Below are 19,179 nucleotides of genomic sequence, written 5' to 3'. Positions count from 1 at the left end.
TTTACTCTTCCCCACGACTGCGGGTCCCTGAGGCGCTCGGTGAGGGGGCCTGGGGTCCTCCTCAAGGCCAGAGACCTGGATTTGGATTCCGGCTCTGGCTTTTCCCTCACTCTGATGCCTGGAGCACATCCGCGAGTCTCTCTGGACTGATTTCAACATCTGGAACACGTCAGTAGCCACCTTACGTTGAAAGGCATCCTGACAGCAGCACACGGAGGCTGTTCCTGCTGAGAAGGGAGCATCGTCTCCTTTGTCCCTGCCGGTGCCTGCGCTTCGGAGGCTGCGGGAGCTCCCACTGCTCTCCCTGAAGCCCTCCGAGGAGGCGTTTGCAGGGTCGCTTGGGAGACTTTGTCCACGTGATGTGGCCCCGTCTAGTACGTGCTCAGTTCTCGTGCCACATCCTCTCCACGTGTCATAGGATGGGCAGCTGCGGCGGTTGGCAGAGTGGAGGTGGAGCTGGCCGGATGGACGGGGAGGGAGCGTTGATTGCCCTCTGTCTGTGCTTTGTCCCCATGGTGTGGCCACAGTTGTCCTTTGGGAGGATGACTGGAGTCCAGTGTCTTTTGCCCACGAGTGGGGAAGCTGCTGGGCTCTTTTAAAAGTTTCATTTGCTGTTAAGCCAACCATCCAGTATCCTGGATCCAACTGTTGAGCAGCCACCGAACCAAAACATTGCCATAGCCCAGCAGTATCCACGCTGATCTTGTGCTTTACCTATAGTGAGTTTCTAGGTGTTACAATTGCACTGTCCTGAGCTGCACATCCCCCCACCCTTGCCCCCAGTCCTGGCTGTCATCTGGAACATTTCTGTGTGAAACATTGTGTTCTTGTCCCTGTTTTGTTGCTATTTCTACAGAATAATTTCCCCAGAGCAGGCTTTTCAGGTCATGGGGTTTGGACACTTCAGTCGGTCTCGAGGGAAGTGACCACCAGCCATTTGAGATAGTCGCCTGTCACCTTGTTTTCACGGGTCTCCAGGGTCTGGCCACTGGCAGCAGGAAATGAGGCCATGTTTATGTTGGGGACATGGAGGCGAGTGTGTGCAGAGCCTAAAACACGCAGGTAGTTGGGGGAGGGGGGGGTCCCTGGAAGAGCCCTGAGTCTCTGTACCCTGGATGTGCAAACTGTGTGCCTCGGTGGTCAGAGCTGCTGTCTTCAGCCAGTGCTGGCCTCCAGGGCCTCGCAGGCCTGTCCTGGGCTTGGCCTTCCCTGTGGTCGGTGCCTGGGGGGAGAGCTTCGAGACCACCCTCTTTCTGGTCCTGGAGGGGCCTGTCTAGGCAGGAGGGACAAGGGAGCTGGGTGGGGTGGGCCGTGTTCTCAGGGAGCAGGCCTCTCTCCAGGGGTGCAGGGCAGGGGCTGAGAGTGCGGTACGAGAAGCGGGGCTCGTGGCCCCGAGGGTAAGGCTGGTAGCATGGATGAAGGAAGGTGAAATGGGCCAGGGCTAGGAAACCTCCCTGAACAGCAGGCTTTCTCTGAGGCCTGTTCACCAAGGAAGGGGGTGGACCAGACCATCTAGAAACTTCCTTTCACTTGGACATTCTAGAACTCTACCGCTGGGTAGAGTTTCACATTTTACAGAGAATGCCAGCTTTCCCCTCCCCTTCCCCTGAATGGCACACATGGAAGGTGTGAAAAGGCACCTCCATGGGGTCTCCCAGCCAGCCCAGGTCTGGGTTCCCTGTAGCAGGTCTTGAGGAAAACCTCTCAACGGTCACTGAACCTGCTTGGGCGTTTGAGAGGTCTTCTCAGATACCCGGGGGAAAGGCGGAGGAGGGATGGAAAAGGACATTTTCCCCTAGTTTAAGGAGATTCCACGGGGCATCTGGGTGGTACAGTCGGTTAAGTGTCCAACTTTGGCTCAGGTCATGATCTCATGGTTCATGGGTTCAAACACCGCGTCGGGCTTTATGCTGACAGCTCAGAATCTGGGGCCTGTCTTCAGATTCTGTGTCTCCCTCTCTCTCTGACCCTCCCCTGCTCACACTGTCTCTCTCTCTCTCGCTCTCTCAAAAAAAAAAAAAAAAAATTTTTTTTAAACAACACTAAAAAAAAAAAAAAAAGGACTCCATAGGATGTGAACCTGGGCATTACTGTTGCTTTGCTACAAACACAGTGGAAGTCACTTGGGAGTTGGCTGCCTTGACCTGGCCACATTCCTGCCCTTTTTGAATCTCCTGGGCACAAATCTTTTACTTCCTGTATTGTTTTCCTGAGCATTAAAAGGCCCAGAGAGCCCCCGGCCACCCATCACATACCTTTTCTGAATTCCTCCCTCGAGCCGGGGGCAAGTGCATGCTGGGAGCTTAGTGCTGGAGCTGGGTCTCCCTGCTGGTAAGGTGGGGTATGAAGGACAGCCACAACGGGGCCATGTGCACTGGGGTGCGAGGGCAGCTGGGTAGAGGGTAGGGACGTGTAGGGCAAAGAGGGGGCACAGGAGAGGAGCAGTCAGCTGTGTCTTGGGGTGGGTGGGGACATTTGGGCTGTCCACAGTGCCATCTTGTGGAGCTGGCTCTTGAAGCCCAAGGGGCAGGAGAGTGTGTAGTAGACAGGGCTGGCAGTGACTCCGGGGACACTTGATTGGAAAGGGGCAGGAGAGTGTGTAGCAGACAGGGCTGGCAGTGACTCCAGGGACACTTGATTGGAAAGCGGGCTGTAGGGACCAATGAGGAACGAGGCCAGGACTGTATTAAGAGGCTTAGTCTTGTTTAGGGGACAGTGGAGGCCCCGGATCAGAGAGGGTGAAAGTAGAGGTTCCCGGGTGGCCTCTGTGTCTGTCCCCACTGTGGGGAAGATCACAGGCTCAACTCAGATGCCAGGTGCCCACATGGAAGGGCCAGTGGGTGGCCCAGGACATTTGGTTGCAAAGGGTAGAGTCCTAGAAGGCACTGGGCTCACTGTGTTGCTTTTCTATCCACAGATCCAGGGCAAAAGGCCTCTGGAGCGTGGCTTGGCCTCTGCTTCTCTGGCCAGAGGTGCAGGTGGCTGCCGAGTGCAGAGCCACCGCAGTCCTGCTCCCGGAGGTCGGCCCCACTGGGTCCCCTCTGCCTGCTTCCTCTTTTCTGGTTTCCTTCTGTCTCATTGGTTGGTTGTTTCTGTGCAGACAGAATATTAACTACATTAGAGATTCTAGAAACTTCTAGAAAAGCAAAAAAGTAAGTTAAAAAATCACTTAGATAATCACTGTCAGCGTTTGGTTGTTTTTTTCATTCTGTTAATTGTTCTGTTGCATGTTAAGAGTCTTTCGCAGACTGTTTTCAGTGGTTATGCAGTGATGCATCGACGTCTATGGCTATTTGGGTGTATCTTTACACGTTTTATTTTGGTTTTTGAGTATGTAAGGAATTCGTGGCTCCGAATTCAAAGGTATTCAAAGGCACACAGGAAAAAAAAAATCTTCATTCACTCCCAACCTCCTGCTTATAAGACAACTTTTTTTTTTTTAAGTAGGCTCCCTGCCCCCATAAGCCTGAGATGAACAGTCCTGTGCTCCGACTGAGCCAGCCAGGAGCCCCCTAAGACCACCTTTTTAGGGCCAGCTTCTTGGCATCTTCCAGAGGTCGGCTGTGCACGGATATGAAAATAATGCTGGTGTGTCCACGCCCCGAACATACACACTTGTTTTTACACATGTGATCACACACTGTGCTCCTGTTCCTCACCTTGCTCTGGGCCGTCTAACAGTGCCGCATCGTGGCATTTATTCCACAGAAGTCATAAAGAACGTCTCCATTGTCCCTTCGGTCATGTGGCATTCCTTTGTTGATACAGGCCAAAGGACACATGGCCAGGGTTTGCGTGAAGTGCGCTCTCCCCACTAGGAGAGGGTTAGCCCAGGGAAGGGACGCTCATGTCTGTGTCCTCTACAGCCCCAAGCTCAGGATGCATGAGTTTTGTGGCCTTAGTCCCCGGGGACGGCTGGGGGCAAGTTCTGGGCACTCCTCTGGCCTGGCTGTCTCCCCTCTCCGCCTGTGGCCCCTCGGGAGCGGGGGAGCAGCCCACCCTTCCTGGGGCCTGCTGCTCTGGCGCTGCCTCAGAGCCTGTCTTCTAACCCCTGTTTGCATGTTTGCTTCTGGGGCAGCAGTGTGGCGTGAGAAGAAGGCACTCCTGGGAGACTTGATTTTGTGCTGCAGGACACCATTCAGGATTGATGTCCACAGCTCGAAGCCCTTACACAGCCTCATGAAATCAAGATGTCTTTGATTTCCATGTGGAAGCCAGTGAGAACGTGACCCTTCCCCTCCTCATTTCAGAAGCATCAAAGCTGGGATATGGCCCCAGGTCACACCATTAGGACCCGAGGGCTCCAGCACCTTCTCCCCCAGCAGCCTCCACATTCTAAGACAAGGGTAGCAGAGCCCATGCTTGGCTCCAGTGGCCTCTAGAAGAGTGAGCTCCTAATACCAGTGTCTGCCTAGCGACCACGGCAGCTTCCGAGTGGCCTGGCCGACCCGGTGGAGTCCCGTCTCCCAGTCTCCCAGAGCTGTGACAGCTCCAGAGGCCCCGTGGGGAGCCCCTGGGTTGGTGGCCTGGGCCCGCATTGTGTGCAAACCTGTTGTTTCTCAGCTTTCCTTTTTTATCTCAGTTATTTTTCTTTTGTTTTTCATCATTCCATTTCCTAACTATTAACTTGTTAATTACATACTCTTTTCCTTTTTAGGGGTTTCCTAAGTTTATATTGAACTTACTGAAGTCCAATTTTAAGTAACACTGTACCATTTCCCGTGCGGCACCAGGACCACCCCAGAACATTCTCACCCCGCGGACGGCTCTTCCCATCTCGGTGCTATTGCGGCTGCCTTTTCAATCCCACAAGTCATCGTTCCTCTTTTGTACGGTCAATAGTCATTTACATCTTCCCACATATTTACTCTTCCTGAGACATTTAATTCCTGCCTGCAGTTCGATGCTCCCACCGGAAGTCATTTTCCTTCCGTCGAAAGCACACAATCCATCAAGATTCCTTGACAACCAGTTCTGCCAACTTTCCTTTCTCTGGCCAGGTTTCTCTTTGAAGGTTATTTTATCTAGATTTATCATTCTGGGGTGGCATTCTAGTTACTTCTGGCGTTTCCCATATATCACCCCATTGTCCATTGTTTCTGTTGAGAAATCAGCTGCCCATTTTAGTTTTCCCTTTGAAGGTCAGATGTCTGTTGAATTTAAGAATTTCTCTTTGTCTTTGGTGTTTAGGAGTTTGATAATGATTTGCAGGTGTGCTCTTTGCAGTTCGTAGTGTTTCTTTAATCTGTGTGTATGGCTTGGTGATTTCCACTTATTTTGTAAAATTTCCAGTTATTATCTCTCTCTTTCTCTTAATATTTTATTTATTTACTTTCAGAGAGAGAGAAAGAGTACGGGTGTGACCAGAGGAGAGGCAGACAGAGAGGGAGAGAGAGGGAGAGAGAGAGGGAGAGAGAGGGAGAGAGGGAGGGAGGGAGGGAGGGAGGGAGGGAGAGAGAGAGAGAGAGAGAGAGAGAGAGAGAGGGAGGGAGGGAGAGAGGGAGGGAGAGAGAGAGAGAATCCCAAGCAGGCTCCTTTCTGTCAGTGTGGAGCCTGACACAGGGCTTGAATTCATGAACCATGAGATGATGCCCTGAGCTGAAATCAAGAGTTGGCACTTACCTGACTGAGCCAGCCAGGTGCCCCCAGGTACCATCGCTTTAAACATTGCTCGTGGGACTGTCGCTGCATGTATGTTAGATCTTCTTGCCACGTGCCATAGGTTTCTTATATTCTTCCTGTATTTTCCAACCTTTTCCCCCTCTGTGCCTCAGTCTGGGTATTTTCTGACTTATTTGTAGTTAACTAACCCTTTTTCTAGCTGTTTTAACCTGCTATTAAATCCATTTATTGAGTTCTTAACTTTGGTTATATTTTCAGTTGTAGAATTTCCATTTGATTAATTTTTACAGTTTCAGATACGCTGCTGAAATTCTCCATCTTGTGGTATATCTTCCTGAACTCTTGAAAACTTGTTATGTTATTTTATTTTATTTTGATGTTTGTTTTTGAGAGAGCAAGCACGAGCGGGGGAAGTGCAGAGAGAGGGGGCGAGGGGATCCCAAGCAGGCTCTGTCTGCACTGAGAGCAGCGAGCCTGATGTGGAGCTCAACTCCTGAACTACGAGATCATGACCTGAGCTGGTCGGTCGCTTAACCGACTAAGCCACCCAGGTGCTCCCAAATTTCAGTTATTTTGTATTTTATTTCTTTTTTTTTCTTAACATTTATTTTTTGAGAGGGAGAGACAAAAGCAGGGGAAGGGCATAGAGAGAGAGAGAGACAGAGGATTGGAGCACAAAGCCCTATGCAGAGCTTGAACCCACAAACTGTGAGATAATGACCTGAGCCAAAGTCAGATGTTTAACCGACTGAGCCACCCAGGCTCTCCTATATTTCATTTCTAATTGTTTTTATATCTGGATCTCCTGTGAGTGTATTTCTATCATCTTTATTTTTTTTTTCTCATGGCTTGAATCCTGGATGTTGTGTATGAAAAATCCTAGAGATAATCTGGAGTTCTGAACCATTTGTTTTCCTCCAGAGGAGATGTACTCCAGCGTTGGGCAGGCAGGTAGGCTCGGGGTACCCTGACCACACCCCCCCCCCAGGACTGAGGAAGAGGTTTCCTTCTGGCACCAGTGCAGACTTTTATCTCTTCAGCCGCTGGGGTTGCAGGAAGCTCTCCTTGGGGTCTCAGCTGTTCAGCTCATAGACAGACAGGCACTTTAGGGGAGATGAGGTTCACCTGCCACTTCCCCTCCCTGCGATTGCAGTCCCTCAGATCCTTGTTGCCGTGGGACTTGTCCAAGGCTAACAGATAGATTTTTAAAAATATGTCTGTTGTCAGGTGTTTTCGGCTGTTTGCAGAAGCAGGGGGTTAAACCGTGGCTCTGTGTTGGAAAGGCCAGGCCCAGAGCAGAACCTAGTGCTCCCATGACCTGTTGCAGAGACTCCTGCTTTTTTGGGGGTGGGGGGGCAGGTAACTGGGCATTCGTGAGAGGCCATCTCTTCAGAGATCTCACAGTGAATCAGGGAGGGCTGGGACCTAGCTGAACACAGCCTTCTTGTTTAAAGATGTGGAAGCTGAGGCCAAGAATGGGACAGTCCCACAGTGACTGGGACGCAGGTGTTCTTGACTGCCGGACTGGTGCTCAGCTCCCAGGGGGAGCAGGGGACACTGGGTGGTAGGACTGCTGTGGGGGATGGAGCTGCTGTGTAGCCAGCACCACCCCCCGCAGCCCCTTGCCCCCCACCACCAGTGCTGCTCTTTCCTGTTGTGCTGCCCTCTCCCGTCCCCCTGCTGTGTCCTCCCTGTTCCAGCGTCTTCTGAAGCTTGGGCAGCAGGCCGGCTGGGGTGCAGGTACTTGTTCCTGTGGCTTTGAGCTCTGGGTCCGGTTCCCAGCAGACTCCCCTGTCTCCTGCTGATTTCTTACAAAACTCTGGAGCTGGTTTCTGAGAGCGATAGTTTTTTTATTTTTGTTTTGTTTCATTTTTTCTCACTAATCCCTGCAGTTTTGTGCCCACACCCAGTTTCTCTTCTGCTTTTCTCCCCACCCTGTTGTGAGCGAAAGTCCGAGCACCGAATCATGCCCCACTTTCTCTGCTGGTGCTTCCGTGGCACTTACCAGCAGGCCTGAGGGAGGTGCTGGAGGCTAGAGGACAGGGTGGGTGTCCTGGTCTTAGGGGACGTGGGCTCTGGGTGTGGGCGGCAGACTCCCTGCACACAGGCCATGCCGGCTCCGCCCCCTGGCCTCAGGGCCCTGGCAGAGAAGGGGGCCGCCCGAGTTGGTGATAGGGACTGGCATCAGATTCAGACCCCTGCCGCTTGCTGGGTGTGTGGCCACAGACACCTGCTGCCTCATCTTTAGCACGGCTTTTGCCTGCACAGGGGACATCTGCGGCAGTTTTGCCTGGCACAGAGGGTTTGGTAGGTGATGGACTATGGGAGCCCTCCTGCTGGGAAAACCATCCCAGGACTTCTGAGGGGCCAGCAGCCCTCGAGGGGCTCAGAAGGCTGGTGAAGGAGGACCCGCATCACAGGCTCACCTGGCTGGCATGTGGGAGCCGTTTCTGCTTCCCTAGAGCTGAAATGTTTGCCCCACAGTCTGTCTTGCCTTTATGAAGCAGCAGCCCCCACATGCGGAGTGTCACTCTGCCACCCCGTGGGCCCTCCCTCCTGCGGGCAAGCTTCCCCGTGGCGGTCAGGATTGATGAGCTGCTGAGCCAGGGAGACCCCACCAAACGCTTGGTGTGGAGGCCCGAGGGGACTGGCAGAGGAAAGTAACAGCGCTGGTGCTGGCTGGGCCCCGTGTGTGATCCTGGTCCCTCGCGGCTCCCCTCCCCTCACAGAGGTCTTGGGGTCTGCCCGGTAGCGTTTTAAAGCCCTCTTGTGGCCGAGGGGCCACGCACTTCCCCTGGCTCTTCAGGCCCTGCACGCTGTCGCGCCTGCCCTTCACCCTTGCCGGCTACTCCTCGCATGCACACACCGTGCCACCAGGAGCTGAGGTCTGTGCCAGCGGCTCCAGGCCACACAGGGTCTGAGAAGGAGGCCAGGCTTGGAGAACCAGTGGGTGACCAGCAGCTTTGTCCCATAGGAGAAACTCAGCCCAGGAGCTCCAACCCTGACTCCAGGCCAGACGCTGCGGCCACTGCTGTGAGACCTTATGAAAATGGTCCAGTCTCTCTGACCCTCGGTTCTCCGGGCTGTCAGATGGAACTCATCCGGGAGAGACAGCCAGTGGATGCTCCCGGGCATCCCTGGCCCCGGCCCTGGGCGAGGACCTATGGTGCGGGCAGGGCCTTGGCGGAGCGGCCCGCCCAGCTGCCCCCCGGCAGATGACGGGGTTGAGGCGTGGAGAGGGGGCCCCGTCCCTGCGGTCCTTCTGTTCCCGGGCTCTCCCTCTTCACCAGGCCGTCTCCAGAGAGACCAGAGGAACGTCGAGAAGTCACCTGCTCATGTGGCTTCCTCATTCTGACCTGCGGGTGTGCATGGTGCACGAGAGTGCCGCACGCTTCACTCCACCTCTGCTTGTCATCTGTCGTAGGGAACTCAGGCTGCGGAACTACGTCCCAGAGGACGAGGACCTGAAGAGGAGGAGGGTGCCCCAGGCCAAGCCAGTCGCAGGTCGGTGCGCTGAGCTCCCCCTCTGCCCCACCTTGGCGGGTGTCACCCTCTCAGAGAATAACCGGCAGGGCCAGGGCTGGGAGTTGGGCCTACAGGACCTTCTGGCATCATGTCACGGTCGTGTATGAGCGGTCAGTGTTGAGTGACAGCAGAGGGGGTCAGGACACGGGTGGGGGGCCCTTCCGGCACCTGCGAGGGAGGAGGCCACATCCCCAGAGAGGACCTCTCTGGGCGGAGATGTGGAGGGGGCAGCGGGGGCAGGGGGATGGGTGGGGATGGGTCCTCTGGGCACATGGGGGGTCAGAGCAAGAGACCTTTAAGAGCCAACCATCCAGGTGTTCAGAGAGCAGTGGGCAGACAGGTGCCCGCCGGCCACGAGGTGTGGCTGTGGTGGAGCACAGAGGAGGGGACAGGCGTCCCTGCCAGCTGGGTGAGCGGCCTGGGCCTGGGGCTGCCCGGTCTCGTGGTGCGGGGAGCCGCACAGCAGCTGGGGGCTTCTGGAGGTGCTCCACACTGGAGATGCGGAGCACTTCTCATGTACATCCCTGACCTCGTTTTTATCCTTCATTTTTGTTATCTGTTTCTAACTATACAAATTATAAACGAATAAATACATTTACCTTGAAAATAGTAGATTGTTGCTCATTCAGCCACACCCGGTCTACTTCCCCAGTTGTTTACCTCAAGATTCGCAGGCTTCCTAGGTGGTTTGCTTCCTGGTTTGGGCCCCACCGTGGTGGGGACAGGAAGGCAGGAGGGGCAGCAGGTGGAGAGTGGTCCCGTCCTGCAGTGTCAGCACCTGTGGCTGGAGGGACGTGAGGCAACATGTGGCCACAGTGACGGGGTTGGAGGAAGCCCCCGAGCCCAGACTTGTTGGTAGCGCTCCTGGTACCTGTCCCACAGGGCCAGGCGCTCCTGCTCTTCCCACCAGGGGCCCAGGGTGCCGTCAGCCACTGGGCACAGCTGGGAGGCGTGTGCCGTCAGGCCCCCCGGGGTGGGGAGCGCGTCTCCTTGCGGGCACGTATCCAGGTGGTACGGGAAGAAAAGCCAGCGGAGCCCCAGCTAGTGCAGGGTCGACAGGTCGTGCTCAGAGCCCAGGAGCCCCTGGAGATTGTGGCAGAGCCAGTCCTACGGATATACCAGGGCAGCCCTCTCGTTTCCCAGCTGGGGAGATGGGCTGAGAACAGCGGCCATGCTTCCCGGCTGGGGGTCTGGGCTCTGTCTACTCCAGCCGGCTGCCTCCTGCAGGCCCTCCTTCGCCCCAGGATGGCATTCATCCGGGGAAACCCAGGCCCTGCCTCCAGGGCTGCCTTTGCCTCTGCAGGTTGGGAGCCCCAGGAGAGCTGGGGGCGAGAGAGCCCTGGGTCTCCGGGGAGCCTGCCCACACCCTCCCCCTTTCCCAGGGCTGCGGGGCTGCGGGTGCGCCCCAGGGAGAGTGGCGGCCCCTTTCCAACAGCCTGTGTTGTTGTCTTGCACCCTCTAGTGGAAGAGAAGGTGAAGGAGCAGCTGGAGGCCGCCAAGCCGGAGCCCGTCATCGAGGAAGTGGTGAGTGGCCTGGGGCCCGCTCTGGGCCCTTTTCTCCTCCCTCACCAGCTCTCCTTCCTCCCACTTCCCTCTTCCTTCTCTCCACTTCTGCATTCCCTTCCACCCCCTTTCCTCACACCCCTCCTTCCTCCCTCCCTTTCTCCCACTTTCTGTCCCGTGTCTGCCCATGCGCCCTGGAGCTGGGCCCCTCCGGTCCTGACATGTGCCTCTTCCTCCCCAGGACCTGGCCAACCTCGCGCCCCGGAAGCCTGACTGGTGAGTGCCGCCACCGCAGGCCTTGCGTGGACCGACTGGCCACTCTGGGTGCCAGACACGGCCCTCGGGTGGGCCTCTCCCACCTCACAGCAGGGTGAGGACAGCGTGGACACACACTGTCCATGGGACGTGCTGACAGGACAGAAGGGGAGAATGAGAGGGCAGCCGTGGGGCGACCCCTGGAGCATAGGGAGGGGCTCGGGGAGAGTGAGGAGTGGCGGTCCCTTGAAGATGTCCCTTTTGCAAGGGTGAGGATCCGGCTACCTCAGAGAGGTCCATTTGAGCAAGGCTGGCCTTGGCCTTCAGGGAGCCGCAGGATGGAGGTGAGAGGGTAGGAAGGGCAATATAGATTGCTGTCCCAGTTCTGCTGTTTCCTCTTCTGGAGGAACGCCACTGTCCTTGTTCTGCTTTGGCCTCAGTTTTCTCTTCTGTGAAATGGGGCTGCTCATCCTTCCCTGGTTCCCCTGTGACCAGGCTGATACAGAGGGGGATATTGGGCCGTGTGGCCTGGGGCTTGTGTTCTGCTTGACCTTGGGGCAGAGGTCAGGCCACATCCGTCATCTGTGATTCTGTGACAAGAACAGCACCACTGAAGGTGTTCTCATTTGTTGAAACAGAAGCATGGGCATGTGTCCTCCGAATCCCTGGGTGGGGAGAATAGGCTGTGTGTGCACTTCCAGAAGCTCCTGGTGGTGAGGGTGAGCGCACGGCTGGAGGAGGAGCAGGACCCACGGGGGTGGATGGGGGGTCTTGGTGGCCGAGGGGACCTGATGGTGACCAAGGGGACCAGACCAAGAGAGGGACCAAGACACTGTCCACCCTTGCACACCTTGACTCAGTCGGTGTTTGGTGGGTCTGCAGCACCAGTCGCTGCCTCAGTGGGACGCAGAAGCGTGGCTGATGCTGGGCTTTGGAGGGTCCAGAAGTGGGGAAGGGAGCAGCCTGGCCTCCTCCCCGGGTGGTCTTCTCCGGCAGCTGAGTGACTCCTAATGCCAAAGGGGCTTTGGGAGGGGCGGGTTCCAAGGCCACACCAGGCCAGGCTTCAGCTTCCGGCCTCCTCACACCTGCCTGCTCCAGGGACCTCAAGAGAGACGTAGCCAAGAAACTGGAGAAGCTAGAAAAGCGGACACAGAGGGCCATCGCCGAGCTGATCCGTAAGTGCAGGGCCAGACAAGGCGGGACTCCTGCCTTCCGGGTGGTGGCCCAGGCACAGGCCCCTCCCCACTCCTCTCTCTGTCCCCATCCAGGTGAGAGGCTGAAAGGCCAAGAGGACAGCCTGGCTTCTGCAGTGGGCGCCACCACCGAGCAAGAGGCCTGTGACTCCGACTGAGGCACTCCACGTCCCCTCGTCCCTGTCAGGCCTGTCCTGTGAGCGGGTAGTCTCGGGCAAGGGTGGGAGCTAGGCTTGTTGTCACCTCCAGGGCCAGCCCGCCCCATCAGCCTGAAACCCCGGCCATGGGCTGAGGTCAGCTCCTTGTCTCCTAAGTGGTCCCTACCACCCTGACAAGGGCAGAGCCAACAGCAACCCTAAGCGCTTGCTGTGTCTGTACATATGTGTGTATTTTGGACTTTCTTTTATCTCTAGAAATAGAAATAAGCAGAAATAGAAACAAACACACCCGTGTGTGTGGCAGAAACCTGTCAATATTTTCTGAGTCCTTGGTGCTCTGTGGGTTTGGTTCCCAAGGCAAGCACAGGTAAAGCTTAGTATGAGTAAGCCCCGTGTTGGGTTGGGCATGTTGAGGCTGGAGGGGTGCAAAAGTACCAGGCCTGACCTTCTGAGTCCAGAAGGTAGTCGTATCAAAACCCATGGGTGACAGAGACTGAGTCTGAGAGGCTTCTGCAGCCCTCCCATGGGCCTGGGCCTCACAGGAAGGAGTGTGTGGGACAGCCCGGAAGGGCTTGTGCCCTGGCAAGCCTCCATTCTGGGCCGCTTGAGATCCCAGGCCCTGGGTGCTGTTCTCTCTCACCCTGCACAACCCCAGGCACCCCTTCTTCCCACGTCACAGAGCCAGACTGTGGCTTCCCTGGGGCGAGACGACTGTACTGGGGAGGGTGGCTCATATAGAGTGGGGCATCATGGCCTTGGTTTTGAGTGTGGTCATGGACCCTGGCTCTCCAAGGTCCTGGCGTTAGGATCCTGAGCCTCCTCTGGAGCTGATTCTCCAGAGTGACCGGCTGGCCACAACTCCAAGTCCAGGTACCTGTGGCCAGCCAGAATTTCATGTCCAGAATGGTCCTGCTCTTGAATGTCCTTCAGGGTTTCCCCTTGAGCCTCCCACCCCCGCCCTGTGTCGTTCCAGGGTGTCGTTCCCTCTGTGCTGGGTCGGAGGGACACATTGGCCTGGCTCTGGAGGGCAGTGCGGAGGAGCCAGGCCAGAGCGGCGGGGTGAGCGTGTGCACACAGAGACCAGCACGCTCATGCAAAGAAAGCAAATGCTTTCAGCTAAAAGTACACAACTACCCAAGAATCTAATTTGTGCAGAAAGGAAGCAGAAACCTGCATGGATGACCGAAGTAAAGTGGCAGGTGGCTGACTGAGCAGCGGGCAACACCAGCACTCTAGTTCCCACACCAGCGGGGGTCAGACATGCCCATGAGCATCAGGGCTAGAGCCAGACTCCCTCTGCTTAGCAGCATCTGGAGCTGGGCTTCCCTTCCTGGGAATAAAGGATGAGAAGGTATCTCCTGCCCCAGGACTACCGTAGGAAGCGGGGTGCTCGTCCGTGACAGTGTGGGACTCCCGTGCAGTGACTGGCAGCCAGCTTCCCACTCAGCCCCGAGAGCTGAAGGGAAGTTTCCTTCTGCATTTATAGCTCAGCGTGCCTACAGAAAACTGCCAGACAGAGAGAAGAAAACAAACCATCACACACAATGGGCACTTAGACTAACATTACAAGATTTGTGAGAAAATCCAGCCCCTTGAAGAATGGCTACCATCCCAACAGGTGGAGGGATATACACCCAAGGAAGCTGAAACACTTACATCCTAACAGGCTTTTAAAATGAGTGTTTGTTTATTACTACCGAGATAGAAGAGAGACTGAGCCCCATGTCTCAGGAACAGGGATTGGGCATGAGGAAGATCTGTTTAGAGATCTTGGAAACACACACACACACACACACACACACACACACACACACACACATACACTAAGCAATTCACTGGGGGAACTAAATACTAATAAGGAATTGATAAATTGGAAGTGAAAGCTAAAGTTCCAAAAGGTGGCAGAGAGAGAGAAAGAAGAGAGAGGGCAGGTTGACCACCTTGATGCACTGCTTGATGGAGATGGAGAAAAGAAACCTGGAGACAGGAGGTACTTAAGAAAGGCTGACCACCTCTGGTTCTGGCATCACGGTAGAATAATTGCCTGAACCGATCCTCCCCTTGCAAACTGAAAAATACTAGGTAAATAAATCATTTTAACAAATGCTTTTTAAATGGATCACTGATTGGGGAAGAAAGTCAGGAACACTCAAGCAAGAGGGTAAGAGAAGCAGCAGAATGCTGAAGCCTGACCTTTGCCTTGAATGTATTTAACAAACCAGGTGAAACCAGCATTGGTTTTTGGGGTCCTTGGTCCCTGGGGCTAAGACCCAATGCCTGTGCATAATAGGCCTGGTAGGAAAGCCCTCCAGAAAGCCAGGGCCGCCAAGGGCAGCGCCCTCTGTGAATGAATAATAAATCTGCTCTCTTGGCATTTCAGAGGAAAACTGATCCTTGCCACTGGCTGAACTTGCCACTGACTCAGTTCTCCCTTGAGAACTGAGCCTGCATGTGGGTTTGCTCAAGAGAACCCTCCAGCCAAGAATATAAATGGCTCCAGAATGTGGTGGTCTTGGATGCTTGATAGAAATGCAAACCCTACCTGAATGAACCTTGATTCACTGCAGTCCTCCACGAACGCCTGTTGATACAGTTTCAAGTAAAGCGACCAGCTTCAGGAGAAGGTCACCCACCCACCTGATCTACTGGGCAACAAGGCACCAGGAGCAAAGGACATGGGTAGGAACGTGGTAGAATCAGACTTGCAAAGGATTCATAGATTAGAATGACCAGGCAGATTATTTAAATGTTTAAAAATGATGTAAGAACTAGAAGATAGGCTTGAAAATAGGAATCGATTTGCCAAAAACCAAAGTGATGTTCAGAAATAAAAATTATTATAGCAGTTAAAAGCCCCACATCTGTGAATCAGAGCTAAAGAAACAGTTCCTGTACAGGAAGCCAGGCCTGGAGAGGTTCTCCAGAATACAGCAAGATAGACAGGTCAATAATCCAAAACAAGAAACTAAGAAAGATGGAGGATAGGGTAGGAAGAGCCAACATGACATGTGATTGGAGTCCCAGGAAAGAAGGGGAAAAGGCAAAAATGGTGTGAAGGAAATATTTTTTTAATGACTGTGTACTTTTCAAAATCACCAATCCACAGTTTCAATGAGGCCAGCAAATCTCAAGCAGGGCAGCTTGTAGATGGTGATGAATTAGGCATATTCACTTTATGACTATTTATCGAACCAAACACATATGCTCTGTATGCGTTTTGTATGTGTGTTAAAGCTCAATAAGCAAGTTTGCATATTGTTTCACATCTTGGATTAATCCTCAATTGCAGTATACAATTCACATACAAAACTTAGTGGCTTTATTACTGGACAGTTTCTGTGGGTCCAGAATGCAGGACCTGGGGAGTCGCAGCTTGGGGTCTCTTTGAGGTTTCAGTCCAGACGTCCTCCCAGGAAGGCTCATAGAAGCGTGGCGTGTGCACAAGTCCTTGCCACATGGATCTGCCCGTCAGGCTTGCCCAAGTGTTTGTGTCCTGTGGCAGCTGGCTTTCCCCAGAGTGAACGAGCCAAGACAGAAGGCAGGTGGAAGGTTTATAGCCTTTTATGACCTGGTCTTGGAAGTGATATGCTGCCACATTCTAGTGTGAGGAGCAAGTCACTACATCCGGCCCACACAGGGTTAGGTTCTGCCTCTGGAGGGAGGTCTAAGGATTTGTGGATGTATTTTATTAAAAAAATTTTTTTAACACTTACTTATTTTTGAGAGATAGAAACAAGAGCACAAGCAGGGGAGGGACAAAGAGAGAGGGAGACACAGAATCTGAAGCAGGCTCCAGGCTCAGGGTTTTCAGCACAGAGCACAACGTGGGGCTCGAACCCACAGACTGTGAGATCATGACCTGATCTGAAGTTGGATGCGTAACCAACTGAGCCACCCAGGCGCCCCTGTGGTGCCTAGACACAGTGCAGTAACTTGGCAGAATGAAAAGAGCAAGAAATGATGTTAAATTAGAAAAGATCTATTACCTTTTAAGGAGCAAGACAGCAGATGTACAACCACAGTCTGTTAACTGGAGTGATGCCTTCTGGTATTAGTGTTACCTGGATGAAAAGAGACTGTCAACATAAAATTCTATACCCAGAGAAAATATCTTACAAATACAAGATAGTTTCAGACCAGCAAGCCTAGAGGGTTTATCACCAGCAGACTCACGTGAAAAGAAGATCTACTTTTGGGGGTAATGAAAATATTCTACAGTGGCGTGTGGTGACTGCATACATCTGGAAATATGCTAAAAGCCATAGAATTGTGCACTTTCAATGGGCAAATTGTATAAGGTGTGTATTATATCTCAATAAAGCTGTTTTTTAAAAAATGAAATAAATAGGCATTCTTAAAAAAATTATTTTTGCCAAATGTCTTCAGATTGGAATGAGACAGGATTCCAGATGGAAAATTTGAGATAGAAGTAGGAACAAAGAGAAGGAAAGGGGAACTTTAAGTAGGTTATAAAATGAGAATATTCCGTGGGAGTAAAAGTAAGACAAGAGTACGTAACAGCAGGGGTAGGTGCATACTCTTTTTTTTTTTTTTTAATTTGTGGCCAAAGTCGTCTTTTTTTTTTTTAATTTTTTAATGTTTTCTTTATTTTTGATACAGAGAGAGACAGAGCATGAGAGGGGGAGGGGCAGAGAGAGAAGGAGACACAGAACTGGAAGCAGGCTCCAGGCCCTGAGCTGTTAGCACAGAGCCCAACATGGGGCTTGAACCCTTGACCGTGAGATCTGACCTGAGTCAAAGTCGGAGGCTTAACCGACTGAGCCACTCAGGCGCCCCCATACTCTTGATTGAGAACACAGCTCTCTACGAAGCTCACTGGTGAAGAGAGGAAAGACTCAGACCAGACACTCCTACATGGCCAGGCTGGCATTTCTACAGTGATCCTAACAATAGAAATAGAGCATACCGCTTCCAAAGCAGTTGTAAAAGGAAAGAAAAAAGGAAAGGAAAAAACATTACCCAAAAGAAGGCAAAGAGAGAAAAAGAGGAAAAAGTGGGACAAGTAAATTAATCCAAAATACATCATTAATTACAATCAATGTACTAAACCGTCCCTTTTTTCCCCTCAGTCTGATGCTATTAAAAAAAAAAAAAAAGCGTAAACCCAAACCTAAACTCAAAGAGAGATGGAAAGTGTGAGGATTAGCAAAACTCTTTCCAACCCAGAACCCACTTACAGGTTGTGGCTGGGGTGACATTGGACGGGGAGACGCGGGGACGGAAGCGGATTCGCTACTCGGGCGCGGTGCCGCAGCTGGGCTGTCGCCGGCCGCACATCAGGGCGCTGCGGGGTGCGCCCACTTTGGAGAAGTGGACCGTGGGCACACCCTGTGAGCAGCAGCCCGGCAGCAGGGTCCTGGGGGGTGGGGACGCCTGCAGGAGCGTCCTTTGTCCCAGCACCCGTACAGACGTTGAAACACGTGTCGTAAGTGGTGATCCGTACAGCAGGATTCCCTGACGATGACGTGAGCCACAGCCACAAGCACGGTCCTGTCCCAGGAGAAAGGGAGTATGAGCCATAGCAGGCAGGAAAAAATGTACTCTTTAAGGACATGCATGTGGAAGGTCAAGTGGGTGCAGACAAACAAAGTGATGGTCCTCGACATTAGGCTGGCAGTTCACTCTGGGAGGGAGCCCTCTGAGGTCTTGATACTGTTCTTTAACTTGAGTGGCAGGAATTCATTTTATTCTCTATCCATTCATTTTGTATACTTTTTTGGTATATATGCTGAATCTCACATGCATACTGTTTAAGGAGAGAAGTCTCCAGAATTCACAACCAAGTTACTAAGTGTGAAATGGAATTTTTTTTTAATGTTTATTTTTTGAGAGAGAAAGAGAGGGACAGAATGTGAGCAGAGGAGGGACAGAGAGACACATACACACAGACTCCGAAGCAAGCTCCAGGTTCTGAGCTGTCAGCACAGATCCTGATGTAGGGCTCGAACTTGTGAGCTGCAAGATCATGACCTGAGCCAGAGTCAGATGCTTGACTGACTGAGTCACCCAAGCACCCCAGTTGTTTTTTTTTAAGTAGACTCCACGCCCAGCTTGGAACCCAATGAGGGGCTTGAACTCAAAACTCGGAGATCAAGACTGAGCTGAGATCAAAGGTCGGAAGCTTAACCACCTGAGCCATCCAGGCACCCCAGATGTGGAATTGTTTTTAATGACCACATCTGCAGTTTCACTACAGTGGTCCGGGCTAGAACATTGGAGGTAAGGAGGAAAATTACACAGGCACATGGAAGGTCAAACAACCTACGAATGAGTTCTGTTTTCATCAGTAGTAGATACTACAAGAGAAAATGTTCCTGAGCGCTGAGGAAACAAGTGTCCATCTGCTTAGTTATCGGGACATAGTTAGCACCAGATAGACACTTTCAGGCTTATGATACCAAGTGTTTAATCTGCACAGATCTGTGCTGGAAGAACTGGGAAGGAATGCTCTGCAGCAAGAGGGAGCATGGGAGGAACTGGGAGAGTGGGAGACAGTTGGGACTGCCCCTGGTGGACACTCGCAAATGGGATTTCAAGCCAGTTCTTGTGTTAAGTCCATGGCGATGTAGTGGCTGCAGGGACACAGGTCCCTTTTGTCTCCCCAGCTGCCGTCCTTAGCTCCCCTAGGAGCCGGTGCACCCCCAGGTTGGAACCACGGGTGGGAGGGGGAAGGGTGAGGGACAAGCCAGCTGAGGAAACTGTGGCTTCGAGCCCAGTCCACCAGGCTCGCCCTCACATCCCATCAGTCATTACCGTGTCAGATCCAGCCTGAACTGCAGCCATGTGGGGAGTTAGGGTATTTTAAGCTGGGCACATTGCCACCATGATTGGAATTGAGGTTCCATGAGAAAGGAAGGAGGGTAGAGAGAGTCCCTGGAAGGCAGCCAAGCAGTGCCTGCCAC

General features: G+C 53.2%; 1 protein-coding gene across 4 annotated transcripts in view; it reads left to right on the top strand.

The window, feature by feature from the left end:
- CCDC12 (coiled-coil domain containing 12) overlaps nt 1–15,519 on the top strand; it is a 52,926-nt gene extending 37,407 nt beyond the window's left edge. For 3 of the 4 annotated variants that reach the window (XM_029917742.1, XM_029917740.1, XM_029917744.1), the window contains exons 3-7: nt 9,047–9,126; nt 10,610–10,671; nt 10,892–10,926; nt 12,004–12,080; nt 12,174–12,573. In XM_029917742.1, the coding sequence (XP_029773602.1) occupies nt 9,047–9,126; nt 10,610–10,671; nt 10,892–10,926; nt 12,004–12,080; nt 12,174–12,256 (337 nt within the window). In that variant the 3' untranslated portion in view covers nt 12,257–12,573. Of the gene's footprint in view, nt 1–9,046; nt 9,127–10,609; nt 10,672–10,891; nt 10,927–12,003; nt 12,081–12,173; nt 12,574–14,636 lie in introns of those variants that run through there. The other variant, XM_029917741.1, reaches the window with a different exon arrangement.
- The last annotated feature ends 3,660 nt before the right edge of the window (nt 15,520–19,179 follow it).

Source organism: Suricata suricatta, chromosome 12 (genome assembly GCF_006229205.1).
Source record: "Suricata suricatta isolate VVHF042 chromosome 12, meerkat_22Aug2017_6uvM2_HiC, whole genome shotgun sequence".
NCBI classification, from domain to species: Eukaryota; Metazoa; Chordata; class Mammalia; order Carnivora; family Herpestidae; genus Suricata; species Suricata suricatta.
Note: the sequence above shows the minus strand (reverse complement) of the source record. Positions and strands in the feature narration are given on the sequence as shown.